At 37.3% G+C, this 24,833-nt stretch overlaps 2 protein-coding genes across 4 annotated transcripts; both read left to right on the forward strand.

The window, feature by feature from the left end:
* Positions 1-29: 29 nt before the first annotated feature.
* LOC306902573 (sialoadhesin-like) lies at positions 30-17,513 on the forward strand. Of its 2 annotated transcripts, XM_079471230.1 has the most exons (11): positions 30-458; positions 11,725-11,782; positions 13,489-13,612; positions 13,833-13,935; positions 14,486-14,784; positions 14,859-15,071; positions 15,184-15,507; positions 16,134-16,343; positions 16,449-16,548; positions 16,638-16,698; positions 16,784-17,513. In XM_079471230.1, the coding sequence occupies exons 5-11, from the start codon at positions 14,502-14,504 to the stop codon at positions 16,814-16,816; spliced, it is 1,224 nt and encodes a 407-aa protein (XP_079327356.1). In that variant the 5' UTR covers positions 30-458; positions 11,725-11,782; positions 13,489-13,612; positions 13,833-13,935; positions 14,486-14,501; the 3' UTR covers positions 16,817-17,513. The 2 variants fall into 2 exon arrangements, with proteins under 2 accessions (XP_079327356.1, XP_079327357.1); XM_079471231.1 differs by lacking the exons at positions 30-458; positions 11,725-11,782; positions 13,489-13,612; positions 13,833-13,935 and having other exon boundaries at positions 14,154-14,784.
* A 1,623-nt stretch (positions 17,514-19,136) lies between these two features.
* On the forward strand, positions 19,137-24,566 carry LOC306902572 (uncharacterized protein). Of its 2 annotated transcripts, XM_079471229.1 has the most exons (9): positions 19,137-19,249; positions 19,968-20,053; positions 20,737-21,090; positions 21,164-21,376; positions 21,489-21,812; positions 22,492-22,710; positions 22,809-22,896; positions 23,208-23,262; positions 23,338-24,566. In XM_079471229.1, the coding sequence occupies exons 1-9, from the start codon at positions 19,191-19,193 to the stop codon at positions 23,512-23,514; spliced, it is 1,575 nt and encodes a 524-aa protein (XP_079327355.1). In that variant the 5' UTR covers positions 19,137-19,190; the 3' UTR covers positions 23,515-24,566. The 2 variants fall into 2 exon arrangements, with proteins under 2 accessions (XP_079327355.1, XP_079327354.1); XM_079471228.1 differs by having other exon boundaries at positions 23,208-24,566.
* The last annotated feature ends 267 nt before the right edge of the window (positions 24,567-24,833 follow it).

Genomic DNA, 24,833 nt, shown 5'->3' on the forward strand with positions numbered 1-24,833 from the left:
TAAATGTCACGTGATCATGGTGGAGGGTCACGGGATCACCTGGGAATAGTAATATTAGTCACCTGTTCACCTAGTTTGGTAGCGAGAGGGGGTGAGTCAGGACGATGTATTCTTTGTTGACCATATTCACCTATTTACAACTGTCAAACTCGAAGAAATATCTGTCTGTGCAATAAATGGGACTATTAACAGCTGTTTGCCTCACGGATACTTTATTATATGCGTCGCAAATGCATGGAGTTCCTGCTTCAGCCTCTCAGCGGCCTTTTAACAACGTAGAATAGCCGCTACATTTTGTCAACAAAGAACTTCACTTCTTGGCGGACACATCGCAAAGATTGAACATCGCGTCACGGATGACAGGATTCTGCTCAATCGAGATGAAAGCGAAGCTAAAACGCCAAAGAGAAACGTCCAACAAAGCTCCGAAGAGAAGAACGCAAACAATTACCGCATAGGTAAGCCTGTTGGGCTTTTACTAATGTATTAACGGGCTGTGCTGTATTGGAGAGCGAGCTGTTAGTGTTCGGTACGTTGGTTATCCATTGGGGATGATTGCGCGGTTGTTTTGTTTGTTGTTTGGCTTTAGTTGGTTATGTCCAGAGCTCTGGTGTTTGAAATAGGTTGTTTTCAATGCGTTTGTTGTGGAAAATAACGTCGCGATGTTTTTTGGAAGTTGGTGTATGTCTACGTTTCGTTGTGATGCTTTGAGAAGTTTGAAGTAAATTGTGATTGTTGTTGATGCGTTGGAAAGCACACAAACATGAGTGAAGCGAGTGCTGATGACGTCATGGAGGGTGAAAAAAGAGTACCCAAACCCACTGTAAAAGTCTTGGCAAACCATATTGAAAGTTTGCAAAAGCAACGAAAAACAAAGGTGAACAAAATTAAAGGGTTGATTCCAAAGATAAAGAATTTGATGACCAGAAAGGAAAATGCCTCTCAGGTGCAAATGCTGTTTGAAACTCTTGTTGAAATGTGTGAAAATGTCAATAAGCTGCATGATATGGTGATGCCCTTACTTCCTGAAGATGAGCAGGAAAAGCAAAATGAATGGTTTTTGAGCATTATGAAATATACTGATACATTTAAAGATGCAGTTCAAAAGTGGTTGAAGATGCCAGAGGAGAATGTTATTCCTGTTCAGTCTGAAACTGGTGCAACACAGGAAGAGTTTACTATTCCTCAAGCTACAGTCCAAGATTCATCTATTGTTACATCAGATAAATTACAAGATGACATTAAACCTAACGACAGTGTCTCGAATGTGGGGAGCAGATCATCTAAAAATCAGAGCTCAATTAGTGGAAGAAGAACTGGTGTATCATCTACTTCTTCTGTACGTCTCAAAGCAGAAGCGGAGTTGGCTGCATTAAAGGCACGACAAAAATTGTTGAAGGATAAACATGAACTGGAGGATCAAGAGGACCAGCTAAGAAAAAGAAAGGAACAACTTAATCTGCAAGAAGAAATTGAAGTTCAAATGGCCAAACTGAATGTTTTAAAATCTCAGAGTGTGTCAAGCGATAAATCTGGACATTCGGGAGGAAAACGTTCCAATTTGGAGTCAGATCGAAGGAAAACACAGAGTCTTAATGCCAGTGCTAAATCATTTGTTCCTCCAATGTCAGTAAATGTGAATGGATTAGTGCATGACCAAGTAGGATCCGGAGTAAGGTCTAATGGAGGAGTTGTACAACCCAGAGTACCCTTACAGCCTCCAATAGGGATGCATCATCCTTCTGGACACCAAACAGTGGGGCCAGGGACACAAGGAAATGCATTGCGTCCGCATGTTGAAGACGAAGTGCAGAGCAACATTTGTGGTGTAATGAGAAAGCAAAACGAAATAACAACGCTTTTGTTAAAACAGCAATGTTTGTCATCCTTGCCCAAAAGAGATCTGAAAGTGTTTGATGGTGACCCTTTTCAGTATCATGCATTCATGAGAGCTTTCGTGAACAGTGTTGAGAGTAAGACTGATAATTACAGTGATCGCATGTATTACCTTGAACAATATACTGTTGGTCCACCAAGGGATTTAGTACAAAGTTGTCAGCATATTGACCCACAAAGGGGATATATAAGAGCCAAAGATCTGTTGCATGAACATTTTGGAAATGAACAGAAAATTGCATCTGCTTATATGAATAAAGCTTTGTCATGGCCTCAGATTAAAGCTGAAGATGTTAATGCTTTACAGGAATACAGTCTTTTCCTTAGAGGCTGTGGTAATGTCATGGAGGAGGTACAATATATGCGTGAGTTGGATATGCCAGCCAATATGATGAGTATTATAAAGAAACTCCCTTACAGACTTCGGGATAAATGGAGAACAATGGCTTGTGAAATACAAGAAAGACGCAACCGACGAGTTTCCTTCATTGATATTGTTAACTTTATAGAGCATCAAGTCAAAGTGGTAATGGACCCAGTGTTTGGAAATATACAGGATGATCCTGTAGGGGTGAATAAAGATGTGAAGAGAAGTAAATTTCTTTCTCGTCCTGGAATAAAACGAACCAGCTTTGCTACCACTGTGATTACTGCAAGCAAAGGAAATGAATCTGAAAAGACGGGAAAGGTAGAGGTTGGTCCTGATAAGAAAGAATGTCTCTTCTGTGAAGGTGCACACACATTGGGTATGTGTCCTCAGTTGAAAAAAAGATCCCACAATGAGAAGTTTAGCTTCTTAAAGTCAAATAGAGTTTGTTTTGGCTGTTTGAGCATTGGGCACATAAGCAAAGAATGCAGAAAACGTTTTTGTTGTGATGTTTGTGGTCTTAAACATCCCACTTTGCTACATATCTTTCCAAAGGAAAAGACTCTTGATACAACTGAGAAGAAACCGAAGATGGCAGTGAATGATGTTTTGATTTCCAGTGGTCTTACTGGGGCTGGTGACTATGATTGTAAACTCCCAATTGTGCCTGTACAGATCAAAGCCAAGAAAGGCAGTACAATTGTTACTACTTACGCCTTCTTAGATCAAGGGAGCACAGCTGTGTTTTGTACTGAGAGTTTAATGAGAAAACTTAACCTCACAGGAACCAAAGTGCGGATACTTTTAAGAACTATGGGACAAGAAAAAGTGACTAGTAGCTATGCTCTGTCTGAAATGGAGGTAGCAGGATTGGAGGAGAATGACTTTTGTGAATTGCCTCGAGTTTTCACCCAAGAAAGTATGCCTGTTCACAAGAGGAATATACCTAAAGAAAGTGACCTGCAAAGATGGCCCCATTTAAACCGTGTTCATTTACCTGAGATTGAGGCAGGGATTGAGCTGCTGATTGGAACCAATGTTCCTAAAGCTTTGGAACCATTGGAAGTCATCCGCAGTGTGAATGATGGACCCTATGCAATCAAAACAATGTTAGGATGGACTGTTAATGGACCACTATCTGGATATACTAATAATGTAAAGGATTGTGCTGAAACAGAGGTCATGGTCAATAGAATTTCAGTTCTGAATCTAGAAGACATGTGGCAACAGCAGTTTAAAATGGACTTCCCTGAATGTAGCCAAGATGAACAAACTAGCTATTCAAGAGAAGATCAGAAATTTATGGAAATGGTGACAAACTCTGCTAAGCTGGTTGATGGGCATTATGAGATCGGCTTACCTTTGAGGAAGAGAATTCATATGCCAAATAATCGGAGAATTGTGGAACAACGTGCTTTACATCTAAAGAAGAGACTTCAAAAGGATTCAGTCTTTCTAACTGACTATAAAGATTTTTTGAAGGATATGGTTTCCAAAGGTTATGCAGAGCAAGTACCTGCAAAGGATTTGATGCGTAGTGATGAACAAATTTGGTATATCCCGCATCATGGTGTGTACCATCCCACAAAGAAGAAAATCCGTGTGGTGTTTGATTGTGGAGCGAGTTTTCAGGGAACATCACTTAATGCTCAACTCTTGCAAGGACCAGATCTCACCAGCTCACTCATTGGAGTGGTGACGAGATTTAGAAAAGAACCTGTGGTGATTATGGCAGATATCGAGTCAATGTTCCATCAAGTAAGGATACCACCTGAGGATGCTGACTTATTAAGGTTTCTTTGGTGGCCTGATGGGGATTTAAGTCAAGACCCTACTGATTTTAGGATGTTAGTGCATCTATTTGGAGCAACATCATCTCCTAGCTGTGCTAATTTCGCTCTAAGGAAATGTGCAGAAGATCATAAGGAAGAGTTTAACAAGGAAACAGTGGATACAATTCTACATTCTTTTTATGTTGATGATTGCCTTGTTTCAGTTGCTACTGTTGAACAAGCAAAGACATTGTGCCAGGAACTTGTATCCATATGTGCCAAAGGTGGATTCAGGCTAACAAAATGGATGAGCAACAGATGTGAAGTCATGGCAGTAATACCTGAGGATCAAAGAGCAAAGACAGCAAAAGACTTGAATATTGATCGGGAATCTCCATTAGTCGAGAGAGTGTTGGGGATGCAGTGGTGCGTTCAGTCTGACACATTTAAGTTCAAGATTGTAATCAAAGACAGACCTATGACTCGAAGAGGAATACTGTCCATGATTAGCTCTGTGTATGATCCTTTGGGAATTGTGAGCCCTGTACTATTGTCTGCTAAGAAAATATTGCAGGACCTCTGCAAAGGAAACTTAGGATGGGATGATGTTTTGCCAGAAATAGTTGTTCAAAAATGGAAAGACTGGCTTCAAGAAAAGTCAAGAGTAGCCCCAATGAAGTGTGTTACCATCCCACGTATGGAGCTCATTGCTGCTACAATGGCAAGTCGTATGGATGTTATATGGAAGAAGGAATTACATCTGCAGCTTCAGGATTCTGTTTTTTGGACAGACAGTGCTTCTGTCCTCAAATACATCAAAACCGAGACTTCACGATTCAAAATCTTTGTAGCCAATCGGGTGACAGAAATTCTCAAGGCTTCACAAGTTTCACAGTGGAGATACGTAGATACAGCAAGCAATCCAGCTGATGTTGCTTCTAGAGGATCGACTGCCAAAGTCTTTCTCAAAAACAGGACATGGACATCAGGTCCTGCCTTTCTTCTTCATCCTGAAAGTGAATGGCCTGCCAACCTGAAGGACCTTGAAAACCTTGAAGTGGATGACCTTAAGGTCAAGAAAAGTATTGAGATTAACTCTGTGCAGCTTCATGAAGAGGATGATAAGCTTGCACGTTTCTTTAATCACTTCTCTTCTTGGTTTCGTTTGAAAAGGGCAATGGCTTGGATTTTGAGATTTAAGAAACTGCTCTTATCTCTTAGTCAGAAGAGGAAACAATTGAGACTTGCTTCAGTTCATTCTGCTGGACAACAGGGAAATTTGGAAAAGGAAATGGAGATTTTCAAAGGTCAACTCGAAAAATTTCATCTCTTACCAGAAGAACTGGAGACGGCTGAGTTGGAAATTATTAGACTTTCACAAGAAAAGATGTTTCCTGATGAACTTGCTTGTCTAAAAAGAGGGGAAAGTGTCAAGAAGGGTAGTCACATTTATGGACTTTGTCCTACGTTTAATGATGTTTTGAGGGTTGGTGGCAGATTAAGTAGGGCATCAATGCCTGAAGAATCCAAGCATCCAGTCATTCTAGCAAAGAATTCTCACATCTCTGATATTCTCCTGAGACACATACATGAAGAAGTAGGACATTGTGGTCGTAATCATATGTTGTCTAAATTACGACAAAAATATTGGATTACAGGTGCAAGTACAGCAATAAGAAGTGTACTATCCAAATGTGTTATATGTCGAAGACTGAATTCACTTCCAGGATGCCAACAGATGGCTGATTTACCATCCGACAGAGTCACTCCGAATGAGCCACCATTTACCCGTGTTGGGGTGGATTATTTTGGACCTTTCGAGGTAAGAAGCAGAAGAACTTTGGTGAAAAGATATGGAGTAATTTTTACCTGTTTAGCCATAAGGGCAATACATATTGAAGTGGCACCATCCTTGGACACAGATTCATTCATAAACGCACTTCGACGTTTCATTGCAAGACGTGGTCAAGTCAAAGAACTCAGATCGGATAATGGAAGGAACTTTGTTGGAGCAGAGCGGGAACTAAGAGTTGCTATACAGGAATGGAATCAGGGTCAAATTAATGATGTCCTCCTTCAGAAAGGTATTAAATGGTCATTTAATCCCCCGACTGCATCACATTATGGAGGGACCTGGGAAAGGTTAATTCGATCTGTACGGAAAGTTTTGAATTCCATTTTAAAGGTGCAAAATTTGGACGAAGAGAGTTTGCAAACGGTTTTTTGCGAAGTTGAATCTATTATCAATGGTCGTCCAATCACCAAAGCATCCACTGATCCAAATGATCTGGAAGCATTAACACCAAATCACCTGTTGATTTTGAGAACATTACCATCGTTACCACCGGGCGAATTCAAAAAGGAAGATGTTTATGCTCGTAAACGTTGGAGACAGGTCCAGTACATGTCAGACTTGTTCTGGAAGAGATGGGTTCTGGAGTACTTACCACAACTTCAAGAACGTCAGAAATGGTCAAGAGTCAAACGCAACTTTAAACCAGGAGACATAGTGCTTATAGTGGACAATACAGCACCTCGAAACTCATGGCTTATTGGACGCATAATGCAAACATTTCCAGATAGAAGAGGATTTGTACGTCATGTGCAAGTTAAAACTAAAACCAGCTGTCTGGAAAGGCCAATTACTAAAGTCTGTCTTTTACAAGAAGCAGAAGATGGATAATTTTGTTGCTTGAAATTTTTTGGACTTTTGACGACACTTCAAAACATGAACAATTTTTCTGCCTGACTTTTTGCAGGATTTTTTCTCTTTTGAAAAAGAAATGGACATTATAAGATGTAAATGCATTATTGATTGTTTTCATGTCTAAATTATGGAGTTGTAATTATTACTTGATAATAATTAGGGGCTGGAATGAAAGGGACATGAAAGAGTTAAATGTCACGTGATCATGGTGGAGGGTCACGGGATCACCTGGGAATAGTAATATTAGTCACCTGTTCACCTAGTTTGGTAGCGAGAGGGGGTGAGTCAGGACGATGTATTCTTTGTTGACCATATTCACCTATTTACAACTGTCAAACTCGAAGAAATATCTGTCTGTGCAATAAATGGGACTATTAACAGCTGTTTGCCTCACGGATACTTTATTATATGCGTCGCAAATGCATGGAGTTCCTGCTTCAGCCTCTCAGCGGCCTTTTAACAACGTAGAATAGCCGCTACAATAATTATTAATTGTATACAGTAAAACCATGAAAAACCGCTGCTCGGTTACCAAGATTCTTCAAAATATCTTCTTTTGTGTTCTGCAGAAGAGTCATACAAAAGTCATACAGGTTTAAAATGACAATGACTGCAATTTCTTCTTGATAATAAAAACCTGAGATTGGTTTAATGTTCTTTGCAGGTCTCGCTTTTGTTCTGAATCTGAGAATTCAGAATGGTAGTGTTTGTTGGATCAGTCTGAATAAGCTTTTAGAAGATTTCAATCGGTCAGGCTGAGAAACAAGCTAACCTATATTTAGACTTGTTTATTTTTTATCAACTTCTTTATTTGACTAAAACTGTTTGGTGTGGTGATGGTTCCCACATCCACATCCTTGTTGTTACCATTGTTAGGTCATGACGGAGCTGTTTAACATTTATTTTGCAATCGTGAAGAGAGTGGTTTGTTGCTTGTGCAATTTTTGTAATATTCATTTCAATTGTGCACACCTTTTCGATTTAAGTTAATCTTAAAGTCAGCTTGTACGATTAGCATCCATGGGTAGATAAAAGCAAGGTACAAGTTTATTATTGCTATAACTGAAGATGCCAACAAAAGCCTGAAAACATAAACACTACAAATTGTCTGCAGAGTCAACAAACAGGAGAAACGTAATTGAACTATAAAAAGTAAACCACAAAATGAAAGCCAGTGAAGATGAAACATGAAATGGAGAAGGTGTTGCTTGCTCCAGCTCTAGAATAATAGAAGGAAATAAGAACATTCTCGAGAAAAGTAGCAACAGTATTATACAGTAAATGAACAACAGCTTTGTAACACAGTACTGCAACTTTCTTGTTAAAAATCTTTGTACTTGATTTGTGAATAAGATTCATATCGCTGATTCTTCTGGTGAACACTGAAAGTAAGATAACTATTGTGTTAATAATATTGTGTTGATAGTAAATTTAAAGCCAATTCATTTTTGGTTGAAATTGCAGAAATTAGTTTATTCTTTAGTAGACTTTCTAACACTTGAGCACTTAGATGTTACCTGTAATAGACAGTACCTACTCTACAGTGTGACTTTCTTCAACGTCTCATCAGAGCCCTTACATGTAGTCTGTGAACACAAGAATATTTGTGCATTGAGGGAGACCGATGTGACAATTGGGTTCTGGTTCAGCCACGAACAGATAGCAATGTGGAGAGAAAAGGATGGACCTGAAGATATGACTTTAGATTTAGACTACTCAGGTTGAGTGAAGCAGCGGATCACTACACGTCAGTCAGTACTCACAATAAGAGATGTGAGAGAGAGAGACTCTGGAGAATATCAGCTCATGTTTATTATGAAGGATGGAGTGAAACACATCAGCTCAGTCACAGTCAATCTAACAGTCACAGGTGAACAAATCAATTCTTTCTCTGTTCTTTGTTATTAATCTATTCATGAATTCAAGTCTCGGCTTAAAACCTGTTTTCCCAATTTTATATGTTTTGCTTTTATCATCTCTGTTATGTGTAACTGCTATGTGAAACTGACGTGGCTCTAGTTTGTTACTGGGCAAATGCCCATTGCTGTTTGTAGACTTGCTTTCAATACCGTCATCCCTTCCAAGCTAATCGTCAAACTTGGAAACCTAGGCATCAACAACCCTACCTGCAATTGGATTATGGACTTCCTGACGAACAGGCCTCAGCTTGTTAGGTTAGGCCCCATCTGCTCCACCACCACCACCCTCAACACTGGTGTACCACAGGGCTGCGTACTGAGCCCCTTTCTCTACTCCCTTTTCACACTCGACTGCAGGCCTGTGAACGGATCTAACTCCTTCATCAAGTTTGCAGACGATACAACAGTGATTGGTCTCATCAGCAACAACGATGAGACTACATACAGGGAGGAGGTCCGGCACCTGGCCATATGGTGCTCAGACAACAACCTGCTCCTTAACACCTCCAAGACAAAGGAGATCATCGTGGACTTCAGGAAGGCGAAAGGAGACACACACGACCCCATCCACATTAATGGAATGGCTGTTGAACGTGTTTCCAGTTTTAAGTTCCTGGGGACTCACATTTCGGAGGACCTGTCCTGGACCACCAACACCTCATGCCTGGTCAAGAAGGCTCACCAGCGTCTCTTCTTTCTGAGGACACTGAAGAAGAACCAACTGTCTTCAACTATCCTGGTGAACTTCTATCGCTGCACGATAGAGAGCATCCTGACCAACTGTGTCACAGTCTGGTACGGGAACTGTTCTGTTGCTGAGCGCAAGGCACTGCAGCGGGTGGTGAAAACAGCCCAGCGCATCACAGGGACTACACTTTCTGCCATTGAGGACATCCAGAAGAAACACTGTCTGCGTCGAGCTCGCAGCATTCTCAAGGACTCCTCTCACCCCACTCATAGACTGTTTACTCTCCTGCCTTCTGGTAGGCGCTTCCGGTGCCTCCGGACAAGAACCAGCAGACTAAGAAACAGCTTTTTTCCCAGAGCTGTTTCATTATTGAACTCTGCCCCCCACTGATTCCATTACCTCTCATACCCTTAACTCCATTGCTGCTACAACATTGTTTACATTGCACTACAGGGCTGCATGCATGACTGAACTGTACACACCAGTACTTCATGTATCTGCTCTACCGGACTGTTTACACACACACAGCATCATTTGCACTCTATACTGCTCACTTGCACACCAGGAATATTTAACTGAATGCTCATTTGCACTAATGGACCACTTCCATAACTGCATTAACCTATCTACTGCACTGTAATTCTATTAACTGCATCTAGTCATCTACTGCACTGTAACTTCAATAACTGCATTAACTAACCAACTGCACGGTAACTCTATTAACTGCATCTACTCATTAATTGCACTTTAACTTCAGTAACTGCATTAACTAATCAACTGCACGGTAACTCTATTAACTGCATCTACTCATTAATTGCACTTTAACTTCAGTAACTGCATTAACTAATCAACTGCACTGTAACTCTGTTAACTGCATCTACTCATCAATTGCACTTTAACTTCAGTAACTGCATTAACTAATCTACTGCTCTGTAACCTTATTAACTGCATTAAATCATCTTCTGGACTGCAACCTATTAACTGCATTAACTCATATACTGCACCGTAACTTTAATAACTGCATCAACTTCAACAACTGCATTAACTCACCTATTGCACTGCAACTTTAATAGCCAATGTCAATAATTTATGCATACCTAAGTCACTTGCACTATTTTAGTCTAAATTATTATCTGTTCATATCCACCTGTACATTAATGTTCATAGTATATAGTCATCTGTATATATTGTTCATAGTATATACCTACTGTCATATTTTCATAGAACATTCCTACTGCAAAATATTTTTATAGTCCATGCCCACTGTATTATATTCTCACTATTGTATTCTGTATTTATTCTACCTGTATATCCTGCACTTGCTAACTGCACTTCTGGTTAGACCTAAACTACATTTCGTTACACTGTACTTGTATATGTGTAATGACAATAAAGTTGAATCTAATCTAATCTAATCTAATCTAATCTAATCTAATCTAATCTAATCTAATCTAATCTAATCTAATCTAATTACACTATTTGACTTGATATTATTTCATTATGATTGTCTGATTGTACACCTTCTTGCTATTATTCCTGATTGTGAAGCATCCTTGAGATCTGGAAAGGCGCTTCATAGATGAAACATTTTATCATTAAGATGATCTTCTAGAGTTGAAAATGAAAACATCTGGGCTTCTGCCTTATGGTTCATGTTTTTAAATACCCAGAGAACCAGAGTAAAGATGAAGTTCAAAGTTCAGAAAAGAGGATAGAAATACAAATCACTATAGCGATGCTATCTATGTTTCTGATTTTGAGTCCTGACTGTCACGGTTGACGAATTAATTGACTCTTCCTTGCGCTGTGTTTTGTGTGTTTAGGCGTGGTCGCCAATGATCCTCCGGGAGAATAAGCGCCAGCTGATTCTCATTATCATTGGAGTATTTATACTCACCTCTACCGTCTTGTGTTTGTCAGATCGTTGTTTGTGGGTTCTCTGTGAGATTCAGTTCCTCCTCGTGTCTCTGCGGTGCAGTTCTGGTTCAAGTGTGAGAGGTCGCTCTGTGGCAGTTCTGGACTTCGTCTCGTGTTGATTTGGGGAACTTCACTCGGCCCTTCTGTCCCCTCGGATCACCGAGTCGCGTGCGCTATGCATCCTGCCTGACCGTGATCAGCACATCACTGAGAGACTGTGCCTTTGTTTATTCTGGTTTTGAGTACTGAACTTTGCTTAGTGCAATAAATGTCAGTTCAACATTTAAAAGTAAAAAAACACTATCTAGCATATCTTAAATGAAACAATGGCTTGTAACAAAATACCTATACTTAACTTAATAGTATACTGAATACTTAATAGTGTTAATACTTGATATTCTGTACATTCATTTCTATTTCAAAAGGCAACATAATTTTTTTCCCCCTTATTTAAACAGATTCCTGAGGAGGAGAAAACATAATTCATTTCAAAAACGTGACAACAACAAGGTTCAGGTGAGGAGGTACAACCATGCTCATGCAGTTAGGACTCATGTCCTAAAAACGTGTGTTTTTGACATTGACATATCGATAATATTTTTTATTCTGCATTTGTCCATCACAAAAAATGTCAGCCTCGCTCGTCTACTTCGGGTGATGCTGCACCTCAGTCCACATTGTCCGACTTTCACACAGCGGACTGACTCTAAAGGAGCCATAAAGGAGCAATACCTTTATGGTTCAATTGTTAGTTTCAAGCAGTCTATCAAGAGCACATCCTCCCTAATGTTATATATTCATCAGCGGAAGATGTTCATTATGCCACCGTGGTAGATTATAACTAATTAATGAACTAAGAATTAATTCCTTCCATACACTGACTTGTTTTAGGGGACTTTCAACAGGCAACTGCACCTATAATATCAGCTACTGTATTTTCTTTTTTCAAATGTAAGAAGTTTGTATGTAGTTAGATTTATGGCCATGTTTTGGCATGCTTTTGCTCAAAGGGCATTAGTTTAGTGGATAAGTTATAACAATGTAAATAGTCATGTTTGTACTTTATAAGCACAAACACCAGACTTATATTAATTATTTGTTTAAATAAATAGAAAATAGGTCTAAAAGAATAAGGTACTCCATATCTCTTTAGTAGAAATCATGTTAATCATTCATGAGTTGTGAAAAGTTAGATTTTTCTTACTAACAGAAAAAGGAACAGTTGTAATATGACAAAATGTTTATTACACACTGCCAATTTCCAGTTTTTCAACCTTTCCTAACACAATCTCATGGCAAAAACGTAACTATTTTTTAAGGTGGCTATTTGTTTCTTATTCATACATTCACATATTCTGTATATGAAGTGCTTTCATGTCAGTGAGGTTATGTTTAAGGGTGGGATTAGGGGAGATGCTTCAGTAATGCTTTCATTTCATGTTGTCAACTATGTAACAATTTTTTTATAAAAAGGTTCTGTCCAAAAAAAAAAGCTTGGAGAACCCGACTTCATGGGAAAATGTACTGTAAGTGGTCATGAGACGGAAATACGTTATTCATACGATGTAAATCATATCAACCTTATGCTTGTTAGAAATTAAGTAAATAACCACCACTTTATGAAAAGCAGATTGTATGAAAACAAATGATGGAACTGATTGAACATCACATGCATTAGTGTTGTTGCGCAAAAGTCTTTGGTCCCAACGAGGAAAAAAGCTGATAAATCAATCTAAATGATGTTTATTTGAAAATTTTAAACTGCAGAAAGATTTCTGTTATGGTTTGCTTTGAGGGAACATGATGCAAAACAGTTTGAACAGTATTAAAAGCATTACCGACAGTACATTTGCATGTATGAATGTTTTCTTGATCAGAATTTAGGTTGCAGCTACCTCTACAGGCTCGTGAATTTTATAGGCATGCTTTATGGTAGTAATAGCTACACCAGACATTTTCCTTGCTTCCTTTCGATTTTACTAAAGTAAAAAATGTGCCACTGTAACTCAGTTGTAGAGCACTGTGTTGGTAGTGGCAAATGTTTTGGGTTTGATTCCCATGAACACACTTACTCATAAAATGTACAGATTGAATGCACTGCGAGAAAAAGCGACCCTTAATGTATAAAGGTGAAAAGTAATTGATCTTAATATACTTAACTTTAAAGATTAAAAAGTAATGTATGAGATTTAGCACTTTTAAAATAAAGCTTGCTTTCTCAGCACAAGATTTCCCGCCTCGTGGCCAATGTGTGGAGCAACAGGAAGGCAGCACATTCAGTCGACTGTGTGGTGGGTCAAACAGCAAGGCTTTTCTAAAAATGCAATTGAGTCACAAAAATTACAGGTGTGTAACAAGTAGAAGCTTGTAGAAACTAGACTTGTATGAAAGTTTTTTGAGAGGGTTTCAAAAATCGCTAATATTAAGTGTGACATGCTGAAGTGATCAAACCAGCCATTTCCTTAAAAAGAAATGACTTCATTATTTTAAAGAGTTTCAGACTATATTAAAACACTGTTCTGTGGAAGGTGCCAGCTCAATGTTTCACATTATTTTAATAACAAAGGAAGGAAATAAGATCATCAGATCACACCAGCCCAGGAAACTGACAGAACTTCAGAAACTAATGAAGCAACTTCAAGAGAATTCTATTCGGAGAACTGCACATGGTAGTATATATTTAATCTCTTCACTGAGCTGAAACTTTTGAGTAAAATGTTAATTTTTGCAAAGGCCTATTTGTTGTCATAACATGATTGCTTAAATTTTGATTTTACCCTAATGAGGTAGATCTGAACTGTAATAACACACTAACTTTAATAACTGAACTGTAATAACACACTAACTTTAATATCTGAAATGTAATAACACACTAACTTTAATAACTGAACTGTAATAACACACTTACTTTAATAACTGAACTGTAATTACACACTAACTTTAATAACCGAACTGTAATAACATGTTAACTTTAATAACCGAACTGTAATAACACACTAACTTTAATAACCGAACTGTAATAACACGCTAACTATAATAACTGAACTGTAATAACACGCTAACTATAATAACCGAACTGTAATAACACGCTAACTATAATAACTGAACTGTAATAACACGCTAACTATAATAACTGAACTGTAATAACACGCTTTCAGTGTCCCTGTCATTGGACAGCTTTTCTGTAACATGTAATGAAAAGAACATTTGTGCTGTAAGGGGAGCACAGGTGAACATGGTGTGCTATTACACAAACACAAACATCAACATCAAATCAGTCTTCTGGTTTAACAAGAAACAAAGTAAAAACTGGAGAGAAAAGAAAGAACCTGAAGATTTGACTTTAGATTTAGACTACTCAGGTCGAGTGAAGCAGCGGATCACACATCACTACACTCAGTCAGAACTCACAATAAGAGATGTGAGAGAGAGAGACTCTGGACAATATCAGCTCATGTTTATTATGAAGGATGGAGTGAAACACATCAGCTCAGTCACAGTCAATCTAACTGTAACAGGTACATTTAGATTCTGTTCAAGTGTGTTAAAAGTTTTTTCGTGTGTTGTGTAATGTATGTTTTTACTCCTTTAGTTTTAGAGGTGAAAATGATTCCTGAAAATACAGGGCAGCAAGTAAAACTGATCTGTGATTCATCCTGCGAGTTGACATTTGGATCCTTCTACATCTGGAACAATAATGGACGAATATTAAACTATTACACATCCAAAAACATATTAGTGTCAACCAGAGAAAACACTGAAAGCTATTCCTGCTCTGCTGAAAAAAATCCCTCCCCGTCTGTGTGTGAGTGTACATTTTAAAACATTAATGCATTCTGTTGATTATCCATATTTAATTTGTACGTATTTTTAAATTGAGTTTAGATTTTACACATGTTATTTTGTGACTCTTTCAGGTTTGTTTAACAGCAGCTGCTGGAATGTGATTTACACGTCTAGAAGAGTTTGTGCTTTAGTGGGATCAACCGTAGAAATTCACTCTTCATACTCACATCCCACTGGATATACAGTAGTGAAAACATACTGGCATTTGTCAAACCTGAGATTATCTGACCTGAGTTTGGAGCAGCAGTTTGCTGGTCGTGTGGACTACGTAGAAAACACATTGAGAATCAAAGACGTCAAGACGAGCGACTCTGGAGAATATCAATTCAGAATCATCATAAACTCATCAGTCGGCAGACATTCTGGTTCACCTGGAGTCATTCTTACTGTTACAGGTAACTGCTTAGAATGAACAGTTTATAAAGCTTCACACCAACACTCAGAAGATCTAAAATAAAAGCTAAGCCGAGTTTGAGGAGAAATGTATGTGCATGAGGATATTGTGCAACCGAAGCATCATCTGAAGACTCAAACACATGCTTTAGAAAATATTAGACATTATTTCTGTTTAAATGACAGCTGCTTTGTAAACTAAAATTACAAATACTTACAAATGTTGGGTTAATGGGTTCGGCTACTAAATGGGTTGATGTTATACAGTATTTGTAGGGTAAGCAGTGTGTAAGTGTACAGTATTATTTATAAAAGGACATAATCTTACCACTTTCACATGCTTTCCTGGTAAGACCTTCTTAAATTTAGATTTGCTCCAAACATCACATACAGTAAAAAGGAAACTTGATGTTGGTCACTGTCGGTCAGACCCTCTCTTCCTGTCTATGCAGGGAATGGTTGGCCACAATAAGTTGCAACGTTCAGACTAAGACACTCATTCTAGCTGCTTTATTTCCTCTTCTTATCCAATGTGTTCAGAGTACATTCTTTTTTCCCCTGAATCAAACCATGACGTCTGCTCATGCGACAACATAAAGTAGTTCATGACTCATTCATTGTTTTTCAGACACGAAGGTGAAAAGCAGTCTAAACCCTTTGGTAAAGGGAGAAAATGTCGTATTAGTCTGTTCAACCAATTGCACTCTGGATAATAAATATACTTTCATCTGGTATAAGAATGGAACACAGGTAACTGATGGATTCACATTATTAAACAAGCTGTACCTGAACTCAGCCAGCAGAGAGGAGCTACAACAGTATTCATGTGCTGTCACAGGTAACATCATGTGCTCTAGTGCTGATTATAAAATTGTTTTAGTATTGATACTGATTGGTCAATAGTTATTTATGACATCATCACTGAGCCACTTTCACTGTACAGTACTTACAGAAACGATGGACAGCTCAGCATTTGTCCATTACACAGTCTGTCTGCTGGTGTTTCCACCTCAGTTTCTCATTATAGGAGCTCTGTGGATGTGGTAAGTTAAAAGCTACATAACATACACAGGACTTTCTGAATTCAGATTGTAAGAGTCTGAACTATGAAGTGTCATTGTTTATCCTACAGGTTTTTCATCAGAATGAAAAAAATAACATCTAAAAACAGATCCGATGACAAAAATGAAGAGGTGAGACATTCTGAATATAGAGAAACTTCTAGAAATACAATAATTTTGTAAGTCATTTTTTTATTTCTGTGTTTGTCATCTTTAGATTCCAGTGCTTCACATGTCTGTGTGTAGATGAGCAGTCTGTCCATCAGATGTGCTGCAGCGTTGTCACTGTGTGCAGAACTCTCTTTATGACATCATCACCAAGCAACGGCTGTTAGAAGCAACATCCCTGATGCATTGATAATAAATGATTTCTCAGTGTACATGATCTCAATGCTCAAATACATAAGTCATCATTCAAGTCTTGCGTCAGTGCAGGATAAACGGAAACATCTGTTAAAAATACTTTGTTGCAATGACTGATCAAAACACTTCATTTAGGTTGATGTTTCTAAAGGGTTTTTTTCATCATGCTACTATAAATGTATAGTAGAGGACAGACATAAATTTTTAATAAAGCTATATTTCTGGCTATATTTGGATGTGTGGCCTAATATGAGATCATGAACATTTGTTTATTGTCAATAGAGGATATTTCTTATTTACTGCATGCCTTTATGAAAATTTGACATACTGTATGTTTAAAGAATATGTAATGAGAATGGAGCCAGGTAAAGAATTCAAATAAAATAATTTTTGGATTTAACTAATAAGGATTAATAGTGTTTCCATGTTGACTTACAGTACATGAATATAAACATTCTAATTAAAAAAGGCTAAACTTAAGAGAAAGTTACTTGTGCAAAGATGTTTGTTTAATTATCATGTGAATTACCATCAATGGCTTGTTCTGTTGTTTAATAATTTTCTAATTAAATGTACTCATTATGAAAAAAGTCTGCGTTTACTATATTTGTCAAGCTTTTACTCTTGTTAACAGCTAGCAACACCAATAACTCATGGTCATCCAGGTATTATGAGTCATTTGGTAGAGTTTAAAGGAAAGGAAAACTCTTGCATCATAGAGCCTACTTACCTTTAAGTTGTTTCACACCATAGGTAAAATAACTACCATGAGTTCTGATATGTGTTATCCCTATTGGTTGACACTGATCCGGTGTTCTTATACAATCAGCCAGTGGCGGCTGGTGAAAAATATTCTCGGTGGGGCTGTGCCATACTTTTTTGTTTCCGTAACCATCGCAATAAAATTTAACACAAACTGCAGGACAGCAGTGCTCAGTGAAATAGTCAGTAATTATTTAATGCCAATATTAAAAAGTTGAGGCATTCGTACACAAAAACATAAACATCATGATGCACAAACACAAGCCTTTTATTTGCATTTAAACTGAACTTGTAAACAATTGACTATTTCTACATATAAGTAACATCTTTTGGAAAGGCTGTTGGTGCCATTGGTAGTAAATAGGCAACACAATATGCATGCTGTCAGAACAGAGTGGAAAGTGGACAATAACATTAAATTATTATAAAGTTTATAGGAATTCTTACACTGTATAAAGGATGTATAATATAGAAATGGATATCAAGTGGCTGAACTCAAACCTTTGACTGGAAGAATTGCATAAAGTATTTTATGATCAAACTAAATGTAACTAATTGTTAATGTGCTCCAGAACTGCAACAATTAATTGATACAAAACATATATACAGTAATATTAGCAAACACACTATTAACATTTTTTAGAGTACCATATATAACTGAATGATTTTTATGCTAAGGTCAACTATATACAAAGAAACGTGTGTGTGTGTGTGTGTGTGAAGCTACGGGAGAAGCCGCGCATATACTGCTTCCCTTTTTCGCTAGCCTGCTGTTTGATTGAGAGGTCAGGTTGATCTGGGCCCAGCTCTTTCACCCGAACTTTCTCCGACAAAGTTCTCCTCTCAAACGGATCTTGGAGGAGAGATTTCACCGAGTTAGGGTTGGGTCTTGGAGGAGTAACGTCCGCGCTCGCCATTGTCGTTTAGTAAAAATGGCGCCCCTAGAGCCCAGTCCTTATTTTATCAGGGCTTGGGGCGATAAAATGATCGCCCTTCTTGGATTCTATTTAAGAACGCTGATTGGCTAAATTTTGTCATACATTCATATCTTAAATTAGCAATTGGCTTAACTGCTACATAGACCCGCCTCCTTGGGGCGCTTTCTCTATCGCCCCAGAGCTGATGAAGCGGTCAGACAGGCAGAGGAAAGGTTGCAAATATGATTTTGTATCATATTTTACATGTATTACTGGGTGCATTCCATATTTAAAACACACAAATATTGACATACTGATGTTTTTCTCATTATTATTACTATTTTTGTTTTAATTGTTTTAATTTTTTTTTTGTGGCTTAAGGGGGGCGGCGCCCTAGCGCCCTCTATTGGCCGGCCGCCACTGCAATCAGCTGAAGCAAGCCTGAATAGCATGAACTAACGGTATACACTTCATTTTTAGAAACTGTTTTATAACACTATTCTGGTAAAACTGCCAGCAAGTGTTTTTTTTCACACCAGCTTTAGTAAAAAAACGGAAGGAACTAAGATCAGCAGATTATCTATGTCACTTAAACCACTGCAGTCACATTCAAGACAGAAAACTGCCCAGCAACATGTCATGTAAGTATTGTCAATCTTTTTATTACTCTAACTTGAGAATAAATGTTTTTAAGAATGTTTGTTCTCATAACAGAGGTGTTACTGTGGGTTTAATGAACTGTAATAACACACTAACTATAACACCTGAACTTTAATAACACACTAACTATAATAACTGAACTGTAATTACTCACTAAGTTTAATAACTGAACTGTAATAACACGCTAACTTTAATAACTGAACTGTAATAACACGCTACCTTTAATAACTGAACTGTAATAACACACTAACTTAAATAACTGAACTGTAATAACACACTAACTATAATAACTGAACTGTAATTACTCACTAAGTTTAATAACTGAACTGTAATAACACGCTACCTTTAATAACTGAACTGTAATAACACACTATCTTTAATAACTGAACTGTAATAACACGCTAACTTTAATAACTGAACTGTAATTACACGCTAACTTTAATAACTGAAATGCAATAACACGCTAACTTTAATAACTGAAATGCAATAACACGCTAACTTTAATAACCGAACTGTAATAACACGCTACCTTTAATAACCGAACTGTAATAACACGTTAACTTTAATAACCGAACTGTAATAACACGCTAACTTTAATAACCGAACTGTAATAACACGCTAACTTTAATAGCCGAACTGTAATAACACTCCAGTTGTCTCAGTGAAACTACTGTACATGTCTGTTATGTTTTTCCTCAGGACTAACAAAAGTATATGTGAGTTTCTACAAAGTAAAATCATGAAGGTCAGACTCTCGTCTTTCATTCTGCTGTTACACATTCAAGGTATGATCGCTATTATACAGAAGCTATTTTCTTATTTCTTCACATACATAATGATGAGAATTATGTCTGGAAATTGACTGTGCATCGTTCTGATATTTTTGTGCAGTGGAGTTCAACAGTTAAATGAATTTTAACCTATCAAAGTTTTTAATTCCATTCTCCAAACACTGTTTCAGTGAAGCAAAGTTAATAAAAATACGAGCTTGACTTTTCATTACTTAGTTTCCACATATCACTAACAAAATTGACCTGATCTGAGTGTACTGAATGTACAGCAGTATTGTTTCCCTTTAATAATAGTATTCATGGTATGCTGCACACATAAAACTTGTTCTGAAATTATTTATTTTTAAATATTATTTTGTATTTGGTTACTGTTTTGCAATTAAAGATAAAAATTATTGAAACAACTAATTTAAGAAAGTTTAAGAAAAAAAGTTATTTAAGTAAGAAGGTTATTTAACAACAGGTCAAGTGGGTTTTTGTACAGATTTTTGTTAAAAGTTTTCTCTGGAGGCAGGATTTACATTTTCTGTTTGAAAACAGAAGGGCCTTACTTCCAAATTGGCTTATGTCGGTTTCTGGGGAATCTGTACGCTTATACTTATAATGGACTGTCTGAATAGCGAATCTCTCCTGTGTTCATGAAAATTTCAATGACTTCAACTTTTTTTCGTTTTCAGTGTCCCTGTCATTGGACAGCTTTTCTGTAACATGTACTGAAAAGAACATTTGTGCTGTAAGGGGAGCACAGGTGAACATGGTGTGCTATTACACAAACACAAACATCAAATCAGTCTTCTGGTTTAACAAGAAACAAAGTAAAAACTGGAGAGAAAAGAAAGAACCTGAAGATTTGACTTTAGATTTAGACTACTCAGGTCGAGTGAAGCAGCGGATCGCACATCACTACACTCAGTCAGAACTCACAATAAGAGATGTGAGAGAGAGAGACTCTGGACAATATCAGCTCATGTTTATTATGAAGGATGGAGTGAAACACATCAGCTCAGTCACAGTCAATCTAACTGTAACAGGTACATTTAGATTCTGTTCAAGTGTGTTAAAGTTTTTTAGTGTGTTGTGTAATGTATGTTTTTACTCCTTTAGTTTTAGAGGTGAAAATGATTCCTGAAAATACAGGGCAGCAAGTAAAACTGATCTGTGATTCATCCTGCGAGTTGACATCTGGATCCTCTTACGTCTGGAACAAGAATGGACGAAAATTAAACTATTACACATACAAAAACATATTAGTGTCAACCAGAGAAAACACTGAAAGCTATTCCTGCTCTGGTGAAAACAATCCCTCCCCGTCTGTGTGTGAGTGTACATTTTAAAACATTAATGCATTCTGTTGATTATCCGTATTTAATTTGTACGTATTTTTAAATTGAGTTTACATTTTACACATGTTATTTTGTGACTCTTTCAGGTTTGTTTAACAGCAGCTGCTGGAATGTGATTTACACGTCTAGAAGAGTTTGTGCTTTAGTGGGATCAACCGTAGAAATTCACTCTTCATACTCACATCCCACTGGATATACAGTAGTGAACACATACTGGCATTTCTCAAACCTGAGATTATCTGACCTGAGTTTGGAGCAGCAGTTTGCTGGTCGTGTGGACTACGTAGAAAACACATTGAGAATCAAAGACGTCAAGACGAGCGACTCTGGAGAATATCAATTCAGAATCATCACTAACTCATCAGTCGGCAGATATTCTGGTTCACCTGGAGTCATTCTTACTGTTACAGGTAACTGCTTAGAATGAACAGTTTATAAAGCTTCACACCAACACTCAGAAGATCTAAAATTAAAGCTAAGCCGAGTTTGAGGAGAAATGTATGTGCATGAGGATATTGTGCAACCGAAGCATCATCTGAAGACTCAAACACATGCTTTAGATAATATTAGACATTATTTCTGTTTAAATGACAGCTGCTTTGTAAACTAAAATTACAAATACTCACAAATGTTGGGTTAATGGGTTCGGCTACTAAATGGGTTGATGTCATATTTGTAGGTGAGCAGTCTGTGAGTGTACAATATTATTTATAAAAGGACATAATCTTACCATTTTCAAATGCTTTCCTGGTAAGACCTTCTTAAATTTAGATTTGCTTTAAACATCACATACAGTTACATACAAAAGGAAACTTGATGTTGGTCCCTGTCAGTCAGACTCTCTCTTCCTGTCTATGCAGCGAATGGTTTGCAACAGTAAATTGCAACATTCAGACTAAGACACTCATTCTAGCAGCGTTATTTCCTCTTTATGTGTTCAGAGGCTTATCCAATGTGATTGAAAATGTGTTCAGAGTAAATTCTTTTCCCCCTGAATCAAACCCATGACCACTGCTCATGCTATGCTGTACAAGCTAATCAAATGATCAACAACATAAAGTAGTTCATGACTCATTCATTGTTTTTCAGACACGAAGGTGAAAAGCAGTCTAAACCCTTTGGTAAAGGGAGAAAATGTCATATTAGTCTGTTCAACCAATTGCACTCTGGATAATAAATATACTTTCATCTGGTATAAGAATGGAACACAGGTAACTGATGGATTCACATTATTAAACAAGCTGTACCTGAACTCAGCCAGCAGAGAGGAGCTACAACACTATTCATGTGCTGTCACACCGATCTCAGGTAAGAGAGACATCTTCATACATCATGCGATTAAGTGCAAAAATGTTCTTTACAGTCTGTCTGAATGTATTAATTGTATTTTCTGTTTTTGAACACAGTTCCACATAAGCTTACATGGTTACGAATTATTGCAGTCACACTGTCTGTAATTTTGACTCTTGCACTCATCGGAGTCCTGTGGTACAGGTCAGTAAAAACCACATTGTTTTTTACTGAAACCTAAAAATAAATGTAATGTACACATTAAATATTAGAACACAAAACAAATACATCCTGACATAAAATGAACATGTGACTGGCTCATTCATGATTTGTGACAAAGGTCAGATTTTCTTCCATTGAAGCACACAGTTATGTTTCTTAAAATCAGAAAAATAAACTACCATTATAATTTGTAACGTAATCTGTTTTATTCAAATGAAAGAAGCGCAGATGCTGTTCACTGCACATTCTTACATTATGTTTTAAATACATAATATTATCTATTTATTTTTAAGGATAAGAAAGCATACCTTGTCTAAAAACCACGATGATGCAAAGATGGAGGGACAGGTAAAAATGTCTGACAAAAACATTTTAGATGCCACAATTATGTATTCTCAGATGTTCTTTAATTGTTTACTCCAGTATGAGCCAGTGTACTGTAATGCTGCACCGTCTGAACCCACGCATAAAGAAGAAAATAAAGAAAATCAGGATATTCATTATTCCAGCCTTAACTTTGTAGGCTTTAAAACAAAGCACACATCTGCAGAGACCACAGAAGAAGAGGATGTTCATTACGCTGCTGTGAGGTTTAGTTAACACACCGTTGCAATCGTATCATTGCATACTGTTGTTATTGATATTTATTTATGTTGTGTGCACAATCCCAAGTATGCATGTTACCAAAATGTAAAAACAAAACTAACACAACTAACACATAATTTGGGTCTTTTAGTATTGATATCTGCTATAAGCATTTACAGTACTTTTCACTAGCAATAGCCAATAGCAAATCGAGTAGGCCGACGGTAAATGGCTAAGATGGAAACCACAGGCTATTCACTTTTGTTTTCACTCGACTTCCTGTTTCATTTATAAACATATCAACACAGCAAAAATAGCACTCATGCTGACTTTGAGATTTTTTTTTAATACTGATTGTGGGGATTTGTAAATATTCCGTAAATCCTTAAAGGTCTAGTTTATACAATTTAGAGGCATCTAGCGGTGAGGTTTTGACTTGCATCCACCGGCTCACTCTCCCCCTCCGTTTCAATGCACTACGGTTGTTGACACAGAACTATGATGTCGTCACGTTTTCTTTTCTTTGGTGAAGGAGATAACATACTTGTGAAACATGCTCTTTAGAGCAGTTTGTCCGTATAGGGCTGCTGTAGAAACAGCATGGTGAACTTAATGTAAGGGGACCTGTGGTGTGTGTATATAGAAATAGCTCATTCTAAGGTAATAAAAACACAATGCTTCGTCATGTACGCTCTTTAAACACATCTGACAACATTGCTATGTATATTACATATCTGTTAATAGATAAAAAAATTCACACATTAAATGCTAGTGAGACACAAAGCAATGCAGATGTTTTTTCTCTTACAACTTTTTTGTGTCTTATTTGATGAAATGACCCGTGTGAGTTTATGCTTAACATGCCAAGTAGCATTTTGAGATTTTTTTAAACAGACATATACATCGCATATATAACTATGTTATAATATCTACACTATCGGACATAAACCTTCTACAGTATGTCAATATTTCATTATTTGTTATTGTTTTATACAAAATTTACCAAGTTATCCTTTATGTTTGTTTGTGAGTTTTTAATATTTAACCAATAAAAAGTATTTAAAGATGCTTGTCAACTTTGACAACAGTGTTTGCATTTTTTAAGTACTGTACAGTGTGCTCCATTTCCTGAAAACAAGCAGTTTTGGTGCTTGTTTATAATATACAATTCTTTACTGCTATTTGGAAAAAAAGTCTCCCTCTATATGTAAATGCAGGTTACTGCACTAAAGTCCAGGTTACTCCGATCTTTCATGAACTGTTAGCCCAGTAAGCTGCCCAGAGAAAAGACAGATTGACTCTGGTTAATCATACATTATGACTGTCAGTATCAA

Source organism: Barbatula barbatula, assembly GCF_947034865.1.
Source record: "Barbatula barbatula genome assembly, chromosome: 13".
Taxonomy (NCBI): domain Eukaryota; kingdom Metazoa; phylum Chordata; class Actinopteri; order Cypriniformes; family Nemacheilidae; genus Barbatula; species Barbatula barbatula.